This window comes from Bombyx mori, chromosome 5, assembly GCF_030269925.1.
Source record: "Bombyx mori chromosome 5, ASM3026992v2".
NCBI lineage: Eukaryota > Metazoa > Arthropoda > Insecta > Lepidoptera > Bombycidae > Bombyx > Bombyx mori.
In genome coordinates, this window is record NC_085111.1 from 16,348,534 (window position 1) to 16,370,310 (window position 21,777).

The window sequence follows — 21,777 nt, forward strand, 5'->3', positions numbered from 1 at the left end:
TTCTTTAAAATACACATATGTCTGGCCATAAACACTGTTACAATAAAAAATAAAAAAAAATCTATTGCAAATAACATTTATTACTTTTACGGTGTGTTAGTTTAATACATAAATAATTTAAAGTATAAAAAGCTTATTCGAAGTGGTCTCCATTGGCTGCAATACAGTCCTTTAAACGTTGAAGCCAGTTATCAATAGAAGCACGCACTCTTTCCATGGGAAATTTTTTAACTGCCAATCGTACGTACGGATTGCTTTAGGGACTCCAAATTATCATGGCGTTTAGAGCAAGCCGTACTCTCTAAAACTGACCATAAATCATAATCCAGTGAATAAAGATCGGGACTAGACGACGGCCAGTCTTTAGCTCTGATGAAGTCCGAAACGTTCGTTTCCAACCAAGACTGCGTAGACCAAGCTTTATGACCTGGCGCCGAGTCTTGCTGGAAAGGCCATTCTTGATTATTGAACACGGTGTTGTTAAGGGGCTTCACTACCTTTTCAAGAATGATATCTTGATACACTTGTGCCGATGTTTTGATACCTTTTTCATAAAAGTATGGCTCAGTCACTCCTTCATAGCTAATATCCCACCAAACCATCACTGAAGTCGGATAGTGCCCACGTAGCACTCTGTCGACTAATTGAGAAGTTTCCTTAGAGCTTTGAGCATAAATACGTTCATTTTGTTCGTTAAAATGTTGCTCAACTGTAAAAAATTTCTCATCCGTAAACAAATCTTTTCTATGACCTCCCTTTGCGTACCGCTTCAGTAGTTGTTTCGATTTTACCACCCTAAGTATTCTCTTCTAAATTACACAACTCTACAAAAAAAAAAAATCGTTCTCTGTCCTAACGCTTATACTAGGTTTTGCGATTAATTATTCACAAAAACGAAAATAAAATACCTTTTTTTGGTATAAAGTTTGCTTTTGTGAGAGTTATAGTAATAATACTCATTTTTTAATTTTTTTATAAATTTTAATTAATTTTAATACTTTCAAAAAAACCGCGCTATGAGAGTGGAGTGCTTACGTTTACATAGTGCCACTAGATGGCACTCGAGTCATAAGCAACGATCAGGCGTTTTGTACAAGTCCAGAAAAACTTAAAATGTCACGAAAGTGGAAATACGATGCTGATGCATTTTTTTTCATACGTGGTCAATTTATTCAAAAGCAAACTGTTTCATGCCATGTATTTTTTTCGTCTAATTACGATCTAAAATACCGAAATTTTATGCTTTGCAATCAAAGTCAAATTTGGTGTTGACTCATGCTATCAGTTAAGAAATGACCAGTACGACTCTTATAGGCTGCAAGTCCTAAGTCATCTTTTAAAATATGCGACATCGTTCTAGGTGCTATCTTCATCTCCCGAGATAAAATCTTTTGCTTTCGGACAGGATTTCTTCGAATTCTTTCCCTTACTGCTTTGACCACCTTTTTCGTACGAACACTACGTGGACGGCCAGATCTTTTTCTGTCACAAACAGAGGAGGTCTCATTGCACCTATTAATAGCCCGGTACACAAACATTTTACTAATACCAAGCGTATGGAGAGTTTTAAAAATTGCATTTGGCTCCATACCTACTTTGTGTAATGCAATCACAGCGATTCGGTTCTCTATATCACCCCACTCCATTTTAATATCGCAAAATATTGTACAATGTATTGGCGCCAAAATGAGAAAACTCAATGAGCAATCATATAAAAATGACAGATTCCAAATTCAAATGTAATATTTTGTTTATTTTTAATTGTAACAGTATTTATGGCCAGACTATGTAAAACAATGTAAAAACAACGTATTTCAGCATTTAATTTTAATAAAACAACAACAACAACTCAAACAGCGGGGCCTGTCCTTCTTGTGGCTGCGCGTAGATCACGGGGGTTATCCCCGAGTCTACGCGTGCCTGTACAGGTCCCACACCAGTGATACAGGTTCAGCTCTGATAGAGCATGTGCAAGAGGGGACTAGCCGCGTGACTGAGCAGTACCCATCTGCGGAGGTGGTGGTTCTTGGAGACTTTGACGCTCACCACCAAGAGTGGTTGGGGTCCAGAACCACTGACCTCCTGGGTCGGGCTGCCTACGATTTTTTTATTTTATGGTTGCTCGTATTGGTCGCTCCCCAAAGCTGCAGAAGAAAATTTTTGCAGGTCTAGTCTCCCACCACTGCGCAAGTCCGATGAAAGTCTGGCCCATAGTGCGAAAGAGAAGGCTGACCTTCTGGTCAATCTCTTCGCCGCGAACTCGACTGTGGACGACGGGGGTGCCACATCACCGAACACCCCCCGGTGTGATAGCTCCATGTCGGAGATCTGCTTCATACAGTGTGCGGGCAGGCGGGAGCTCTGACTCCTGGACGTCTATCGAGTGGGCCAGGCTGCATCCTCGCAGTGGTTCTGAAACCGTGCGCCCTTGAGCTGACGCCTGCGCTAACGCGTTTGTATCGCCTCTTTTATTGCACCAACAGGGTTCCGTCTTCATGGAAGACCGCCCACGTCCACCCTATCCCCAAGAAGGTTGACTAGTCGCACCCATCGAGCTATAGTTTTATCGCGATAACTTCCTTGCTTTCCAAGGTGATGGAGCGAATAATAAATATACAACTCCTGAAGTATCTTGAGGATTGCCAGCTGATCAGTGACCAACAGTACGGTTTCCATGATGGTGGCTTAGCTGGCGATCTTCTTGTATACCTTACTCATAGGTGGGCTAAAGCCTTGGAGAGCAAGGGTGAGGCTCTTGCTGTGAGCCTTGACATCGCGCAGGCCTTCGACAGGGTCTGGCATAAGGCACTTCTGTCGAAGCTACCATCTTACGGAATCCCCGAGGGTCTCTGCAAGTGGACCGCTAGCTTTTTGGATAGGCGGAGCATCACGGTCGTTTTAGACGGTGACTGCTCTGATACCATGACCATTAACGCTGGCGTTCCATGAGGTTCGGTGCTTTCCCCCAGGCTTTTCATCCTGTATATCAATGAAGTGCTTCGTATTGACGGCATGCATTGCTATACGGATGGCTGCACGGGGGATGCACGATATATCGACCATCATAGTCTCTCTCGGAGCGTGGTGCAAGAGAGACGATCAAAACTTGTGTCTGAAATGGAGAACTCTCTGGGGCGAGTCTCCAAATGGGGTGAATTGAACTTGGTTCAATTCAACCCGTTAAAGACACAAGTTTGCGCGTTCACTGATAAGAAGGACACCTTTATCATGGCGTCGCAATTCCAAGGAGTATTCCTGCAACTTTCCGAGAGTATTGGGATACTAGGGGTCGACATTTCGAGCGATGTCCAATTTCGGAGTCATTTGGAAGGCAAAGCCAAGTTGGCATCCAAAATGCTGGGAGTCCTTAACAGAGCGAAGCGGTATTTCATGCCTGGATAAAGACGTTTGCTTTATAAAACACAAGTCCAGCCTCGCGTGGAGTACTGCTCACATCTCTGGGCCGAGGCTACCAAATACCAGCTTCTTCCATTGGACTCCATACAGAAGAGGGCCGTTCGGATTGTCGATAATCCCATTCTCACAGATCGCTTGGAACCTCTGGGTCTGCAGACGGATTTCGTTTCCCTCTGTATTTTGCACCGCATGTTCCATGGGGAGTACTTTGAAATCGTCGTGACCTAACGGATAAGACGTCCGGTAAATTAGTGTTGAGCGATACACCGGTGATCGAATCTCAGGCGAGTACCAATTTTTCTAATGAAATACGTACTCAACAAAGGTTCACGATTGAATTCCACGGTGAAGGAATAGCATCGTGTAATAAAAATCAAACCCGCAAAATTATAATTTATGTAAGTACTGATGGTAGGACCTCTTGAAAGTCCCCGCGGGTGGGTACCACCACTCTGCCTATTTGTGCCGTGAAGCAGTAATGCGTTTCGGTTTGAAGGATGGGGCAGCCGTTGTAACTATACTTGAGACCTTAGAACTTATATCTCAAGGTGGGTGGTGCATTTACGTTGTGGATGTTTATGGGCTCCAGTAACCACTTAACACCAGGTGGGCTGTGAGCTCGTTTACCCATCTAAGCAACAAAAAATAAATAAAAATTATTCGAGATGATACCATCATCTCGTTTTTACCATCGCATCGCCCGCCACCGGAGTAGAGTTCCTCCATACTACGTGGAGTCATTACGGTCATCTGCAGTGCGTTTCCAAAGGTCTTTTTTGCCACGTACCATCCGGCTATGGAATGGGCTCCCCTCCACGGTGTTTCCCGAGCGCTATGACATGTACTTCTTCAAACGAAGCTTGTGGAGAGTATTAAAGGATAGGCAACGGCTTGGCTCTGCCCCTGGCATTGCTGAAGTCAATGGGTGACGGTAACCACTCACTATCAGGTGGGCCGTATGCTCGTCTGCCTACAAGGGCAATAAAAAGAAAAAAAAGAAATCGTAGGCAGCCCGACCCAGGAGGTCAGTGGTTCTGGACCCCAACCACTGTTGGTGGTGAGCGTTAAAGTCTCCAAGAACTACCACCTCCTATGCTCATCTGCCTACAAGGGCAATAAAAAATTATAATAATAATAATAGAACGTAAAATTTAGATATTTTTTTTTTTCAATTTCTGAAATATGTATTAAATAAAAAGAAAACACACAACATAAAAGAAACACATTTCCCTATGACACTGTGGCATTATACAGGTTTACTAAGAAAACAATGCTACTTTTTCTCCGATGAATTATACCTTTATTGGTTAAGACGAAGTAATTGTTTTTTTAATTAATTTTTGTTTGAAATTAAATTCATTTTTGCTAAATATTATTTAATATTGTATTTAATCATCGTTCGAATTATTCAAGAATTATGCCCAAAACAGATCAAACTGATTTATCGTTATACAAATTTAAAATAAAATATCAAAGGCTTTCACCAATTTTTAAAACTCTTATCGTGTCAGTCGACTCAACAGGAGGTTTTTCATTCGCGACATCCCAAGACGTACCAGTTTTAGCATTTTTGAATATTTCCACAGCACCTTTCCCTACATTGTCGGGAGATTGTATAATTTGATATTGATATTCCTTAGCAAGAGCTGCCGCATCTTTACTATTCATTTTGGGATTATCTGAACCCAGTGTTGGACAACCAACGAGGCTCTGACGACCGAGACATGGCGGTATAACCATACGCCCAGTGCGCTGGAAGGGGTATTCATCACCCAGTTGGCCTAAATAACCACTAAATGCATGAGAGGAGAGAAAACTCTGACACAAATCAAGTGTGGCGGTACGCTTCGAGGCAGCAGCCCTGCCAACAGCCTAGGGCACTATGGGCTAATAACCTGTATGCCTGAAACTTTTATATTACTGAAACTCGAATCAAAACAAACCGGACTGATAAAACACCAACAACTTTTGGCATGAAACAACGGACAACGATTGGTAGCTGGAATGTGAGAACCTTGAAAGAAGAAAGCCGCCTACAGCAGTTAACAAAAGTTATGCGCAGCTACAAACTTGAGATTCTTGGCATTTCAGAAACTAGATGGAAGGGTTTTGGAGAACACCAAGAAGATGATATGACTTTCATTTATTCAGGCAAAGATATCACTGATAACCATGAATCAGGCGTAGGTATTTTAATGACCACCAAAGCTAAGAGCAGTCTGCTCGACTGGCATCCTGTTTCGGACCGAATAATAATGGCGCGTTTTTACTCAAGAGTGCGGAACATCTCAGTCATACAATGCTATGCGCCTACAAATGCAGCGAGTACAGCCACAAAAGCAAAGTTCTACAGTCACTTGCAATCGACTCTGCAGAAGATAAAGCGCCAAGATATTGTTATTTGCATGGGAGACTTCAACGCCCAACTGGGATCAGACAACACGAACATTGAGCCTTGGCTAGGCAGACACGCGATGGGACGGAGATCTGAAAACGGTGATATGCTCATAGATCTCTGCTGTCAAAATGACCTCATAGTGGGGGGATCTATTTTCCCTCATAAGAGTTGTCACAAAGTTACATGGGTTTCACCTGACCGTATCACAGAGAACCAGATCGATCATGTGTTGATAAGCCGCAAGTGGAGAAGATCCCTTCTAGACGTTCGCAATAAAAGGGGTGCGGACATAAACAGCGACCACCACCTGGTTGTGGCAAAGATAAAACTAAAAGTAGCGAAAATCCAGCGGACTGCCAAAACAGCAAGTAGGAACTTTGATACAGAGAAGCTTCGGAATCCAGCCACAAAACAAAATTTCCAAGACGACCTCCGTAATCGTACTGTTAACATTAGCTATGAAGAAGGGACTATCGAAGATCATTGGGAGTCTGTTAGAGGCGCATTCCGTGAAAGCTGCCAGTCTGTGCTTGGTTACAAATGCACGCCTAAAAAGAAATGGATCTCAGGAACCACTTGGGACATGATCCAGGCAAGGCAGCAAAAGAAAGAGCAGATCAACTCTGCACAAACTCTGGAAGCCAAAGAAGAACTAGCTTATGAGTACTACATTTGTGAGTCAAAGATCAAACTCAACCTAAAGAAAGACAAACGTGCTTGGACCGAAGCTATAGCACAGAAAGCAGAGCTGGCGGCATATTCTGGAAACATGCCAGAGTTACATAAATCAGCAAAAATTCTCTGCAATAAACCAATCGCTGATAAGCCACTGAGGGATGACGCCGGAAATCTACTAGTTACCTTAGAGCAACAACTGGTTGGATGGCGTGAGCACTTTGCTAAGGTCTTCGAAGCTCGGCCCACGGTGACTATCGTTGGACACGAGCCTTCTCAGAAACTACTCGATATTGAAGTGGGCCCCCCAGTCGTAACCGAGATTAAAAAGGCAATCACATCTCTAAAATCTGGCAAGGCTCCCGGTGGCGATGGCATTACGGCTGAAGTACTGAAGGCGGATGTTAATCTCACTACCCAGATTCTACACCCGCTACTATCACGTATTTGGGAGCAGGAATACATACCAGCATCGTGGAAGGAAAGCGTTATCGTGAAACTACCAAAAAAGGGTGACCTTTCCTCGTGTGGCAACTGGAGGGGTATAAGCCTGCTACCAATATGTTCAAAAGTTCTCGCGAAAATTTTGCTGATGAGGATGGCCAAAGTGGTTGACAGTGAGCTCAGAGAAGAACAGGCAGGGTTTAGGCCAGGACGTTCATGCTCGGACCAAATAAACCTTTTACGAATGATCCTAGAACAATGTCAGGAGATGCAGTGTGAAGTTTTCACATTGTTTATCGACTTCGAAAAGGCCTTTGACAGTGTCAGTTGGTCCAGCATTTGGACTGTTTTGAAGAAAAAAGGCGTGCCCGACAAGCTCATAAATGTCATAAAAGCGCTTTACTATGGATCGTCGTGTAGAGTGCTCCATAGGGGAAAACTCACGGATAATATCGTGGTCACCGCAGGCGTCAAGCAAGGTTGCTTGCTGTCTCCCCTGCTGTTTATAATGGTGCTTGATGATGTGATGCGCAGAGTCACCTGTAAATGCCGACAAGGACTACCTTGGACCGCGGATGAAGACCTTGAGGACATCGACTTTGCTGATGACATTTGCCTCCTAGCAACCAATCGGCAGCAGCTACAAAACAAAGCAGATGATCTAGTAGATGAAGCTGAAAAAGCAGGGCTGCGTATTAATTTCTCAAAAACAAAAGAAATGCGCATAAATACCACCGATTCGGCTCCTATGTCGATCAAAGGGAGGCACATCGAGCAGGTGGGAAGCTTCTGTTACCTGGGCAGCATTGTGGACGATAGGGGAGGCACCGAGGCAGACATTGCGGCTCGTATAAATAAAGCCAGAGCCGCGTTTAGTCAACTTAGGCCAGTGTGGAGTTCCTCAACCTTAACAAGACGAACAAAGGTGAGGATCTTCAACTCAAATGTAAAGTCTGTATTGCTGTACGGGAGCGAAACTTGGTTTGTTCGCAAGGACTTGATCAAAAAACTTCAAGTGTTTGTGAATAAGTGCCTGCGTCAGATTTTGAAAATCTTTTGGCCTGAGAAGATCACTAACAAAGAGCTGTGGAGGATCACTAAGCAGACACCAATGGAGAAGGAGATCCTTACGCGGAAGTGGCATTGGATTGGTCACACTCTGAGAAAGCCCGATACACACTTATCAAAGAGAGCACTGACCTGGAAAGTGTCTGGTAAAAGGAAGAGAGGCCGCCCCAGAACAACTTGGCGTCGCTCGGTGGAGCAGGAGCTAGGGGTCTTGGGCATGACGTGGGAGGAGCTAGAACAGACTGCCCAAGACCGATACAAATGGAAAAATTTGATTCGAGCCCTACACCCCAGCAGAGGGTAATAGGAAAGCATGATGATGGAGTGTTGTATTTGTTACTCCCGGACATATTGTTAGTACTCTCACACCGTTCTTTTTGTAGTTGTATTCATGTCCTAGAGATCGTGAGAATCCCGTGATGGCAAATTTCGTTCCTTTGTATGTAGGAAAGAAAGGATCAATGTAATGCACTACTATTGACGCTATATTGATTATAGTACCGCCTTTTCCACCTAGTTTGTCTTTTCTCATATTTTCCATGAACTTGAGAGAAAATTCAATAGCAGCTACTGCGTTTGTCAACAGGAGTTTCCTTGGTTTATTTTCTTCAGCTATTCCTGCATTGTTAACCAATACATCCACGTATTTGTATTTCTTATAAATCAATTTCGAGACCCCCTCCAAGTTTTTAGTAATATCGCATTCAATGAACTCGGCTGTGTTATTTCCGTACTTACAATTTAACTCTTTCGCAGCTTGTATACCTTTTGGCACATTTATGTCCAGTATAATTATGACTTTTGCACCGTTTTTCAAAAAGTTATCAGCTATAGCATAACCGATACCTTGTGCTGCTCCCGTAACAACTACAACCTTACCTTCGATTATGTATTCATTTTTTAAATCACTCAGAGCACTTACAATATTTATAATAAAGCAAGATACGAAAAATGTTTTTAACAAACTAAGTGTCATGTTGCTTGGTCATGTACCTCCTTTGAGTCGTAGTAACTAAATGATACGAATTTTATTTAATTAACCCACCATTAGAGTATCGTAAATAGATTAAAATTTATGTTATTTATTTTACGGCTAACTGCGACAAGAGAAATAAATTATTATTTCCCTGTGTTTGTTCTTTGAAACCAAAAAATTTTGAAACAATGTATTTCAACATTTAGTTTTAATCTATATATATAAAAATGAATTGCTGTTTGTTAGTCTCGCTAAAACTCGAGAACTGCTGGACCGATTTGGCTAATTTTGGTCTTGAATTATTAGTGATAGTTCAGAGAAGGTTTAAAAGGTAAATAAATTTGTAAATGCTCGGAATTAAATAAAAATAACATTTTTGTTTTTCTTTTGATGTGTCCCCTGTAGCGGTTGGTTTCTTATTTAGATAATTATACTTTAGATTTGTGAGGAGGAAGATTTTACGATAAATAAAAAATTATGATGCAAATTTCGTGGCCGACAGTTTATTCTTAATGACTTTTGAAACAAATTAAAAAAATATAAAAATATAAATGACAGCTGTTGCTTTGCAATTAAACTTTTTACTGCGGTTCCGAACATTGCCCCGTCGGACGGATTCCTTTTGTTTGTTTTAAGTTTATTTTATACAAAAGCTTAGGTCTTTTATTTATCGATTGAGGCACTACGAAGTCTGCCGGGTCAGCTAGTGGAACATAATTTTTTTAAGTATTTTATTCAATTTCTGAAATATGTATTAAATAAAAAGAAAACCCACAACATAAAAGAAACACATTTCCCGATGACACTGTGGCATTATACAGGTGTACTAAGAAAACGACACTACCTTTTATTCGATGAATTATACCCATATTGGTTAACATGAAGTAAAAATTGTTTTTCACATTAATTTTTGTTTGAAATTAAATTCATTTTTGCTAAATATTATTTCATTTTGTATTTAATCATCGTTCGAATTATTCAAGAATTATGCACAAAACAGATCACACGGGCTTATAGTTATACAAATTTAAAAGAAAATAAAAATAAAAAATTAAACTCTTATCGTATCAGTCGACTCAACAGGATATTTTTCATACGCGACTTCCCAAGACGTACCAGTATTAGCATTTTTGAATATTTCCACAGCACCTTTCCCTACATTGTCGGGAGATTGTATAATTTGATATTGATATTCTTTAGCAAGAGCTGCCGCGTCTTCACTATTCATTTTGGGATTATCTGAACACAGTGTTGTATTTGTTGCTCCCGGACATATTGTTAGTACTCTCAAACCGCTCTTTTTATAGTTGCATTCGTGTCCTAAAGATCGTGAGAATCCCATAATGGCAAATTTCGTTCCTCTGTACGTAAAGAAGAAAGAATCAATGTAATGCACTACTATTGACGCTATATTGATTATAGTACCTCCTTTTCCGCCTAGTTTGTCTTTTCTCATATTTTCCATGAACTTGAGAGAAAATTCAATAGTAGCTACAACATTTGTCAGCAGGAGTTTCTTTGGTTTATTTTCTTCACCTATTTCTGCATTGTTAACCAATACATCCACATACTTGTATTTCTTATAAATCATTTTCGAGACCCTCTCCAAGTCTTTAGTAATATCGCATTCAATGAACTCAGCTTTATTCTTTCCATATTTAGAATTTAACTCTTTCGCAGCTTGTCTACCTTCTACCTTTTGGTACATTTATGTCAAGTATGATTATGACTTTTGCACCGTTTTTCAAAAAGTTATCAGCTATAGCATAACCGATACCTTGTGCTGCTCCCGTAACAACTACAACCTTACCTTCGATTTCATTTTCATTTTTTAAGTCACTCAGAGCACTTGCAATATTTATAATAAAGCAAGATACGAAAAATGTTTTTATCGAACCAAGTGTCATGTTGCTTGGCGGTTATGTGCCTTTTTTGAGTCCTAGTAACTAAATGATAAGAATTTTATTTAACTATCCCACCATTACAGTCTTTTAAATATGAACATTAAAATTTATGTTATTTATTTTACTGTTAGTTGCGACAAGAGAAATAAATTATTGCCTTGTGTTTGTTCTTTGAAGCTAAACAATTTTAAACCAATGTATTTCAACATTTAGTTTTAATAGAACATAAAATTTAGAACATTTTTTTTTCAATTTCTGAAATATGTATTAAATAAAAAGAAAACACACAACATAAAAGAAACACATTTCCCTATGACACTGTGGCATTATACAGGTTTACTAAGAAAACGACGCTACCTTTTCTCCGATGAATTATACCCCTATTGGTTAACACGAAGTAATAATTGTTTTTTACATTAATTTTTGTTTGAAATTAAATTCATTTTTCTAAATATTATTTGTATTTAATCATCGTTCGAATTATTCAAGAATTATGCCCAAAACTGATCAAACTGATTTATCGTTATACAAATTGAAAAGAAAATATCAATGGCTTTCACCAATTTTTAAAACTCTTATCGTGTCAGTCGACTCAACAGGAGGTTTTTCATTCTCGATATCCCAAGACGAACCAGTTTTAGCGTTTTTGAATATTTCCACAGCACCTTTCCCTACATTGTCGGGAGATTGTATAATTTGATATTGAAACTCTTTAGCAAGAGCTGCCGCATCTTCACTATCCAGATTGAAATTATTTGAAATCAGTGTTGTATTTGTTGCTCCCGGACATATTGTTAGTACTCTCACACCGTTCTTTTTGTAGTTGTATTCATGTCCTAAAGATCGTGAGAATCCCATGATGGCAAATTTCGTTCCTCTGTACGTAAAGAAGAAAGGATCAATGTAATGCACTACTATTGACGCTATATTGATTATAGTACCACCTTTTCCACCTAGTTTGTCTTTTCTCATATTTTCCATGAACTTGAGAGAAAATTCAATAGTAGCTACAGCATTTGTCAGCAGGAGTTTCCTTGGTTTATTTTCTTCACCTATTCCTGCATTGTTAACCAATACATCCACATACTTGTATTTCTTATAAATCATTTTCGAGACCCTCTCCAAGTCTTTAGTAATATCGCATTCAATGAACTCAGCTTTATTCTTTCCGTACTTACAATTTAACTCTTTCGCAGCTTGTATACCTTTTGGTACATTTATGTCCAGTATAATTATGACTTTTGCACCGTTTTTCAAAAAGTTATCAGCTATAGCATAACCGATACCTTGTGCTGCTCCCGTAACAACTACAACCTTACCTTCGATTTCGTTTTCATTTTTTAAGTCACTCAGAGCACTTGCAATATTTATTACAAAGCAAAATACGAAAAATGTTTTTATCACACTATGTATCATGTTGCTTGGCGGTGATGTACCTCTTTTGAGTCGTGGTAACTAAATGATAAGAATTTTATTTAATTAACCCACCATCACAGTATCATAATTAGATTAAAATGTATGTTATTTATTTTACTGCTAACTGCGATAAGAGAAATAAATGATTGCCTTGTATTTGTTCTTTAAAATAAAACAATGTTAAAACAATGTAATTCAACATTTAGTTTTAATACAACAACAACAAGAACTCGAATAGCGGGGCCTGTCCCTCTTGTGGCTGCACGTAGATCACGGGGTTTATCCCCGAGTCTACGCGTGCCTGTACAGGTCCCACACCAGTGATGCAGGTTCAGCTCTGATAGAGCATGTGCAAGAGGGAACTAGCCGCGTGCTTGATCAGTACCCATCTGCGGAGGTGATGGTTCTTGGAGACTTTAACGCTCACCACCAAGAGTGGTTGGGGTCCAGAACCACTGACCTCCTGGGTCGGGCTGCCTACGATTTCGCCCTGGCCTACGGCTTCTCACAGCTGGTGACACAGCCCACCCGTGCCCCAGATAATGAGGGGCACCAGCCTTCTCTGTTGGACCTTCTGCTGACCACCGATGCAGCCGGACACAGTGTGGTTGTCGACGCTCCGCTTGGATCATCTGATCACTGCCTTATCCGTGCTGCCATACCACTCTCTCGTCCTGGTCGTCGAACCACGACCGGGTATCAAAGAGTTTGGCGGTATATGTCAGCAGATTGGGATGGATTGCGTGAATTTTACGCATCCTACCCCTGGGGACGGTTCTGCTTTTCCTCTGCTGATCTCGACGTCTGTGCGGACCGTCTTAAAGACGTGGTGCTCCCGGGGATGGAATTGCTTATTCCCTCCTCTAAGGTGCCCGTGGGGGGTCGCGGCAGACCCTGGCTTAACAATGCAAGTAGGGATCCTACACACTTTAAGCGGTCCGCATACACGGCATGGGATGATGCCAGGAGACGTCAAGACCCTAACGTCTCAGACGAAAGGCGGTAATATAATGCCGCTTCCAGGTCCTACAAGAAGGTTATTATCAAGGCAAAGTCGTTGCACGTTGCTAGAATTGGCGAGCGACTAAAGAGCTATCCATCTGAGAGCCGTGCTTTTTGGTCGCTCGCTAAAGCTGGAGAAGGGAATTTTTGCAGGTCTAATCTCCCACCACTGCGCAAGTCCGATGACAGTCTGGCCCATAATGCGAAAGAGAAGGCTGACCTTCTGATCAAACTCTTCGCCTCAAACTCGACTGTAGACGACGGGGGTGCCACACCACCGAACACCCCCCAGTGTGATAGCTCCCTGTCGGAGATCTGCTTCACATAGTGTGCAGACAGGCGGGAGCTCTGACTCCTGGACGTCCATAAGTGAAGTGGGTCAGACTGCATCCCCGCAGTGGTTCTGAAAACGTGCGCCCTTGAGCTGACACCTGCGTTAACGCGTTTGTATCGCCTCTTTTATTGCACTCACAGGGTTCCATCTTCATGGAAGATCGCCCACGTCCACCCTATCCCCAAGAAGGGTGACCAGTCGGACCCATCGAGCTATAGGCCTATCGCGATAACTTCCTTGCTTTCCAAGGTGATGGAGCGAGTAATAAATATGAAACTTCTGAAGTATCTTGAGGATCGCAAGCTGATCAGTGACCGACAGTACGGTTTCCATGATGGTGGCTTAGCTGGCGATCTTCTTGTATACCTTACTCATAGGTGGGCTAAAGCCTTGGAGAGCAAGGGTGAGGCTCTTGCTGAGAGCCTTGACATCGCGAAGGCCTTCGACAGGGTCTGGCATAGGGCACTTCTGTCGAAGCTACCATCTTGCGAATTCTCCGAGGGTCTCTGCAAGTGGATCGCTAGCTTTTTGGATGGGCGGAGCATCACGGTCGTTGTAGACGGTGACTGCTCTGATACCATGACCATTAACGCTGGCGTTCCACAAGGTTCGTTGCTCTCCCCCAGGCTTTTCATCCTGTATATCAATGGCATGCTGTCATTAGACGGCATGCATTGCTATACGGATGACAGCATGGGGGATGCACGATATATCGGCCATCATAGTCTCTCTCGGAGCGTGGTGCAAGAGAGACGATCAAAACTTGTGTCTGAAGTGGAGAACTCTCTGGGGTGAGTCTTCAAATGGCGTTAAAGACACAAGTTTGCGCGTTCACTGATAAGAACGAAACCTTTGCTATGGCGCCGCAATTCCAAAGAGTATTCCTGCAACTTTCCGAGAGTATCGGGATACTAGGGGTCGACATTTTGAGCGATGTCCAATTTCGGAGTCATTTGGAAGGCAAAGCCAAGTTAGCATCCAAAATGCTAGGAGTCTTCAACAGAGCGAAGCGGTATTTCATGCCTGGATAAAGACGTTTGCTTTAAAAAGCACAAGTCCAGCCTCGCGTGGAGTACTGCTCACATTTCTGGGCCGGGGCTCCCAAATACCAGCTTCTTCTATTGGACTCCATACAGAAGAGGGCCGTTCGGATTATCAATAATCCCATTCTCACGGATCGTTTGGAACCTCTGGGCTTGCAGACGGATTTCGGTTCCCTCTGTATTTTGTACCGCATGTTGCATGGGGAGAGCTTTGAATTCGTCGTGGCCTAATGGATAAGACGTCCGGTACATTCGTGTTAAGCGATGCATCGGTGTTCGAATCTCAGGCGGGTACCAATTTTTCAAATGAAATACGTACTCAACAAAGGTTCACGATTGAATTCCACGGTGAAGGAATAACATCGTGTAATAAAAATCAAACCCGTAAAATTATAATTTGTGTAATTACTGGTGGTAGAACCTCTTGAAAGTCCCCGCGGGCGGGTACCACGACCCTGTCTATTTCTGCCGTGAAGCAGTAATACGTTTCGGTTTGAAGGGTGGGGCAGCCGCTGTAACTATACTGAGACCTTAGAGCTTATATCTCAAGGCGGGTGGCGCATATACGTTGTGGATGTCTATGGGCTCCAGTAACCACTTAACACCAGGTGGGCTGTGAGCTCGTTTACCCATCTAAGCAATAAAAAATAATAATAATATATTCGACATGATACCATCATCTCGTTCATACCATTGTATCGCCCGCCACCGGAGTAGAGTTCATCCATACTACATGGAGCCACTGCGGTCATCTTCAGTGCGTTTCTAGAGGTCTTTTTTGCCACGTACCATACGGCTATGGAATGAGCTCCCCTCCACGGTGTTTCCCGAGCTCTATGACATGTCCTTCTTCAAACGAGGCTTGTGGAGAGTATTAAAGGGTAGGCAGCGGCTTGGCTCTGTCCCTGGTATTGCTGAAGTCCATGGACGACGGTAACCACAAACTATCAGGTGGTAACTATAAGGGCAATAAAAATAATAATAATAATAGAACATAAAATTTAGAAGTTTTTTTTTTTCAATTTCTGAAACATTTATTAAATAAAAAGAAAACACACAACATAAAAGAAACACATTTCCCTATGACACTGTGGCATTATACAGGTGTACTAAGAAAACGACGCTACTCTTTCTCCGATGAATCTATAAGTCACCTTTATTAGTTAATACGAAGTAATTGTTTTTTACATTAACTTTTGTTTGAAATTAAATTCATTTTTGCTAAATATTATTGGTATTTAATCATCGTTCGAATTATTTAAGAATTATGCGCAAAACAGATCAAAGTGATTTAATTTTATCGTTATATAAATTTAAAAGAAAAGATCAAAGGCTTTCACCAATTTTTAAAACTCTTATCGTGTCAGTCGACTCAACAGGAGGTTTTTCATTCGCGACATCCCAAGACGTACCAGTTTTAGCGTTTTTGAATATTTCCACAGCACCTTTCCCTACATTGTCGGGAGATTGTATAATTTGATATTGATATTCTTTAGCAAGAGCTGCCGCGTCTTCACTATTCATTTTTGGATTATCTGAACCCAGTGTTGTATTTGTTGCTCCCGGACATATTGTTAGTACTCTCACACCGCTCTTTTTATAGTTGTATTCGTGCCCTAAAGATCGTGAGAATCCCATAATGGCAAATTTCGTTCCTCTGTACGTAAAGAAGAAAGGATCAATGTAATGCACTACTATTGACGCTATATTGATTATAGTACCGCCTTTTCCGCCTAGTTTGTCTTTTCTCATATTTTCCATGAACTTGAGAGAAAATTCAATAGTAGCTACAGCGTTTGTCAACAAGAGTTTCCTTGGTTTATTTTCTTCAATTATTCCTGCATTGTTAACTAATACATCTACATATTTGTATTTCTTATAAATCAATTTCGAGACCCTCTCCAAGTCTTAAGTAATATCGCATTCGATGAACTCGGCTGTGTTATTGCCGTATTTACAATTTAACTCTTTCGCAGCTTGTATACCTTTTGGTACATTTATGTCCAGTATAATTATGACTTTTGCACCGTTTTTCAAAAAGTTATCAGCTATAGCATAACCGATACCTTGTGCTGCTCCCGTAACAACTACAACCTTACCTTCGATTTTATATTCATTTTTTAGGTCACTCAGAGCACTTACAATATTTATAACAAAGCAAGATACGAAAAATGTTTTTATCAAACTAAGTGTCATGTTGCTTGGCGGTCAAGTACCTCTTTTGAGTCGTGGTAACTAAATGATACAAATTTTATTTAATTAACCCACCATTTTATTGTAATTTTGGGTTAATTAAATACGATACGATACTTCATAAATAGATTAAAATGTATTTTATTTATTTTACTGCGAACTGCGACAAGAGAAATATATTATGCCTAGTGTTTGTTCTTTGAAACAAAACAATTTTCACCAATGTATTTCAACATTTAGTTTGAATAGAACATGAAATTTTGAAGTATATTTTAATTTATGAAAAATGGATTAAATAAAAAGGAAACACACAACATAAAAGAAACACATTTACATATGATATTGTTTTTTTTTTTTTAATTAAATACTTCGTATTTGTCTAAATAGGTCTCCAAGAATGATAATCTGATATTAGCATTTCATTAAAATAACACAGTTATGAAGGCCAAAGCGCTGACATTTAAAAGTAGAGAAGCATTTGTCTTTTTATATTTTGGTTAGCGCCGAATGACGTAGTTTGTTTAGATCCTGAGAATTTGCTACTAAATTACTGCGGGCTGCTGCTACACAAAAATGCACTTTATTTCGAACGGTAAGTTACCATATAACACAGTTACTCAACAAAAAAGTCATCAATGTTTGGACTCAAATATTGCTTGTACACTAATGCTTTAATACACAAAACAAGTTTTATATACCAAAAAATAATTAATACTAAAAAAACTAAGTAAGATCATTATTGACCGTTAATCAGATACTAACTTGCCATAGTTTTGGTTAGATTACAACAACCAGCGTTGGCTTAAATCAGTAGGAATTGGATTCGACAACATGGACTGTAATAAAATTAATTTTAATTTAGTGAAAAATGAGTCTATTTGGAAGCCTTTAGAAGGCCATAGCTAATTTCCAAATGTAATAGTCTGTCAGTTTGTTACAGTCATTTGACAAGTGAATATCGTCACAGTATACATTTATAAGGAAAAAGTTATGTCTCTGTATAATAGAGATATTATGAATATTGAAAAAATATATTCTAGCTATCACAGAGTCGAAGAAAGCCCAGAAAAAATCTTGAATCGTGCTAACGACGTTTTTTAAAATAATCTTGCATAAAAAACATGTTCTAAAATACAAATTTTGAATCGTCAGTTTACAGGAATACAACTCAACTTCCTCACATCTTGGCTGAAGCATTGTTTGTCGGTTCATTATTTAAAAATGATTGAACTTTATATTATAAGCTTGTGACTCGTTAAAAGTATAATTTATTTTTTACTACTGGTCTAATAATCGGTCAAAACCAAAGAAAGTCGCCTCAAACTTCTGGCATTACCGTTGTAGTATTTGGAGACTCCCCGGGTGGTTTTTCGTCCACAATATCCCAAGATTTACCACTTTCACTACTTCTAAATACTTCCACGGCACCTCTTCCGACATTATCCGATGACTGTATAGTGGCAAAGTTGTAATACTTAATAACTTTTTCTACTAGTTTTCTCTCGTACAAATTATACACATTATTCACAAGTGTCGTGTTTGTTGGTCCTGGACACAGCGTCAAAACTCTCACACCGTACCTATTGTAATTATACCTAGTCAGGTCATAAATTCTGTCACATGTTTAATGTAAAATAATTGAAACAAGTTTATTCATTATGTAACCATTCATATACCAAAAGGAACTTAACAAAACATAGATTCTTATGACACTAAAGTTTATTTAAAATGACCTCCGTGATTATGAATACAGGCCTTCAATCTGCGCGGCCAGTCGTCTATCGCAGCACGAACGAGGTCCATGTCAATATCGGCGGCTGCCTTAATCAAGGATGTCTTGAGTGACTCCAAATCGGGATGAGGCTTTGAGCACGCCTTTTCCTCCAAGTGTTGCCATATCTTGTAATCTAACGGATTCCAATCTGGACTGGAGGAGGGCCAGTCTTTGTGCCGGATGAAGTCGATTTCACGCGCCGCCAGCCAGTCTTGTGTGCTCTTCGCTCTATGAGTTGGCGCCGAATCTTGTTGGAATACCCAGTGCCTGTTATTGAACATGGTATAAGAAACAGGTTCCACAAGGTTCGTCAGGACTGTATTTTGATACACAACTGCATTCGTTTTTACACCTTTCTCACAAAAATGTACCTCTGTTAAGCCCCAATAAGAAACTCCCATGAGCGAGGATGGAAAATGACCTCGTTGGACACGCGGAATACGGTTGCTTTATGTGGCGGTGCCATTCGAACTAATGATTTATTGTTTCTTTGGAAAACACATTTCTGCATTCATACTAAATAAAATATATACATACGTATATTTGTGTATTTTGATGGAGTTTTAGTCTTATGATAATTTTGTGTTTCTTACATATATCCAATCCAATCCTTTTTATATTATATCAAATAGTATATTAGATATATGTGTAATATCGTATTTTTGTCTCATAATTAATGAGCAGCATGGCGTAATGGACTCCCACAAAATGTTAGTAATGGTAATTATACCATAAAGCACCTCGATTCTCCCTATTTTGCCGCAAACAGTTTTCATACCAGGGTTCACTCGTATATCGTTCAGAATTTAGGAGCCGTTGATAGGATTATCTTCAAACTACGACTTTAACTCTCTCCAATACGAAAGAGACCCTTACTTAAAATACACCACTATTCTAAGCTTCGTGTAAGCCGTAGTGAGAACCAGAAATGGCCCTGCGGCCGGATATTTCTGTTTTGCTCTATTTATTGTGTCGCCAGTCGTTAATAGCACTTCGGAGTGGTTGTGGATTAAACAGGCTTGTATCGACTGTTTAAAAGACATAACGATTTTTTTTTTTTGAAACATTATCTAACAACTTGACAACGGGAAAGATTTGAAAATCTGCTCATCATTGACAATCAAAAGAACGTGTATTCTGAACACCTCCGCACCGATCTCCGCCATCGAGATGAGAGGAATTACATTTATCGAGTTATTTTTTTTAGAATTTTTTCTTTTTTTCATGAAGACATTATAAAATAAAATAAAACGGATAAATACCATGTATTTTATTAAAATTCAGATAACTAGCTAAGGCCATAAAAAAACAGGTTTACATAATATATTACAACGAACGCAATCAATACAATGACATATTTTAATAAGCAAACATTTCTTAATTGTCAAATTTTTTAAACTCTAAAATAATAATTACGATATTTTTGAAGTGCCACTTAAATTCCCAAAGACATAGCTATACGTTCGTAGTTATTGGAATAATAAATTAATACTTGATATTACTAACAAACCTGTATTAGTATAATATTTAAATCCACAAAACTTAAATTTTTTTCCCATAAAAATATTTCGAGAAAAAAATCCTTTGGTCGACTCGTCTATTAAATGTATTAAAATTTAAAGTGCAACCTCAGTAGAAATCAGTGGACACTCGTCATTGGAATTATCGGCATTATTTTCCTTCTGCGCATGAGTGTTCTCATCGTCATCAATCTCTTCGAATGGTACTATGTTTATGGTATTAGCCGACTCGACGGGAGGCTTGTCATCGGCGATATCCCAAGACGTGCCACTTTCAGCATTTCTGAATACTTCCACCGCGCCTCTGCCTACGTTGTCCGGCGATTGTATTTTAGCAAAGTTATAATATTTAATAATTTTCTTTACAAGATCTAAATCGTATAAGGAATAAACCTTATAGACTAACGGCGTATCGGTCGGTCCTGGACACAGTGTGATTACTCTCACACCGGAAATGTTGTAATTATACAGATGGCCCAGTGATTGTGAGAATGCTAAAACGGCGAATTTTGATGCCCTGTATGTGACATATGTAGGATCAATGTTATGGGCAGCCACGGACGCTACATTAATAATGGCACCGCCCTTACCTCGACCATTGTCCTTTCTCATGCTGTTAAAAAATCTAGTTGACCATTCAATCGTACCGACGGTGTTTATTAGTATAATACTCCTAGGCTTATATTCGTCGGCTATTGTTTCGCTGTTCACAAGTATATCCACGTATCTATACTTCTTAAGGATTCGTTTTGAAACTGTGTCTAAGTCCGTTGTGATGTCACATTCAATGTACTCAGCTTTATTCTTTCCGTATTTGGAATTTAGTTTTCTCTCGGCTCTTTCACCTTCCGTGACATTTGTGCCAAGTAAAATACCTGCTTTAGCACCGTTTTTTAAGAAGTTATCAGCTATAGCATAACCGACACCTTTTGTTCCTCCCGTGACAACTACCACTTTGCCTGTAATTTTTCTTTCGTTTTTCACATTTGCAGTGCTTGTAACGTTAACGAAAAACAAGGCAACAAATAAAATATTAAAATAGGTTATTACGAACATTATCGTATTGTAAATACACTTAGGTTGAAATTTAATATTCCATAGATTTCTCAGAAAGTCTGGAAGGATCCCAATTTATACAGCAAGTAAAGTTTTATTTCAATAACAAACCGTTTTATCTTTCATAATTTTCTAAAGAAACTGTCACTGTTATTGTCTTTTAAACACATTGCAATTAATTACTAGCGGCCCGCTCCGGCTCCGCTCGGGACTTTAACAAAAATTTCAACGATATTTGACGTTGTTGTATTTTTTTTAAATATGAGAACACTTATTGCGGCATAACTATAATAGTTAGATATATGCTGTCGCGACATTTTTTATTAATAATTATTGTGTTCTACAAAGTCGTAGTACATTATTTGTTTATTCGTTTTTTTTATTTAGTTTTCACAGGGCACGCGATGTAAAGAATATTTTAGGTAATTTTTTTACACCTTGGGTTACATTATTAGAGTTTTAGTAACGATTCCTAACTTTTTTCAAAAAATATTATTGTCACTCGAGAGTAGTGTAACTTCCAAACAGTGAAAGAATTTTTCATTCCGATTCAGGCA

General features: G+C 39.7%; 3 protein-coding genes and 2 pseudogenes across 3 annotated transcripts; all 5 read right to left on the bottom strand.

The window, feature by feature from the left end:
• Positions 1–62: 62 nt before the first annotated feature.
• Positions 63–9,032, bottom strand: LOC101738555 (15-hydroxyprostaglandin dehydrogenase [NAD(+)]-like). The gene is made up of 2 exons (XM_062668823.1): positions 8,326–9,032; positions 63–5,104 (listed from the first exon to the last, which is right to left on the bottom strand). The coding sequence occupies exons 1-2, from the start codon at positions 8,976–8,978 to the stop codon at positions 4,888–4,890; spliced, it is 870 nt and encodes a 289-aa protein (XP_062524807.1). The 5' UTR covers positions 8,979–9,032; the 3' UTR covers positions 63–4,887.
• Positions 9,033–9,465: 433 nt separating this feature from the next.
• Positions 9,466–10,949, bottom strand: LOC101735412 (15-hydroxyprostaglandin dehydrogenase [NAD(+)]-like; annotated as a pseudogene).
• Positions 10,950–11,254: 305 nt separating this feature from the next.
• Positions 11,255–12,677, bottom strand: LOC101747201 (15-hydroxyprostaglandin dehydrogenase [NAD(+)]). Its single transcript, XM_038011244.2, has one exon. The coding sequence runs from the start codon at positions 12,296–12,298 to the stop codon at positions 11,429–11,431; it is 870 nt and encodes a 289-aa protein (XP_037867172.1). The 5' UTR covers positions 12,299–12,677; the 3' UTR covers positions 11,255–11,428.
• Positions 12,678–15,892: 3,215 nt separating this feature from the next.
• Positions 15,893–17,048, bottom strand: LOC119628576 (15-hydroxyprostaglandin dehydrogenase [NAD(+)]-like; annotated as a pseudogene).
• Positions 17,049–17,207: 159 nt separating this feature from the next.
• Positions 17,208–21,381, bottom strand: LOC101744069 (alcohol dehydrogenase 2). The gene has a single exon (XM_004923855.5). It carries the CDS (start codon positions 21,218–21,220, stop codon positions 20,261–20,263), a length of 960 nt encoding a protein of 319 aa, XP_004923912.1. The 5' UTR covers positions 21,221–21,381; the 3' UTR covers positions 17,208–20,260.
• Between the last annotated feature and the right edge of the window lie 396 nt (positions 21,382–21,777).

What these genes read in the sequence shown, in the direction of transcription:
- LOC101738555 (XM_062668823.1), bottom strand. Translation starts at nt 8,978, where the DNA reads ATGACACTTAGTTTGTTAAAAACATTTTTCGTATCTTGCTTTATTATA. An exon ending in GGAGTAACAAATACAACACT is followed by an intron (nt 5,105 to 8,325) that starts CCATCATCATGC and finishes TTGTCCAACACT; the next exon opens with GGGTTCAGATAATCCCAAAA.
- LOC101747201 (XM_038011244.2), bottom strand. Translation starts at nt 12,298, where the DNA reads ATGATACATAGTGTGATAAAAACATTTTTCGTATTTTGCTTTGTAATA.
- LOC101744069 (XM_004923855.5), bottom strand. Translation starts at nt 21,220, where the DNA reads ATGTTCGTAATAACCTATTTTAATATTTTATTTGTTGCCTTGTTTTTC.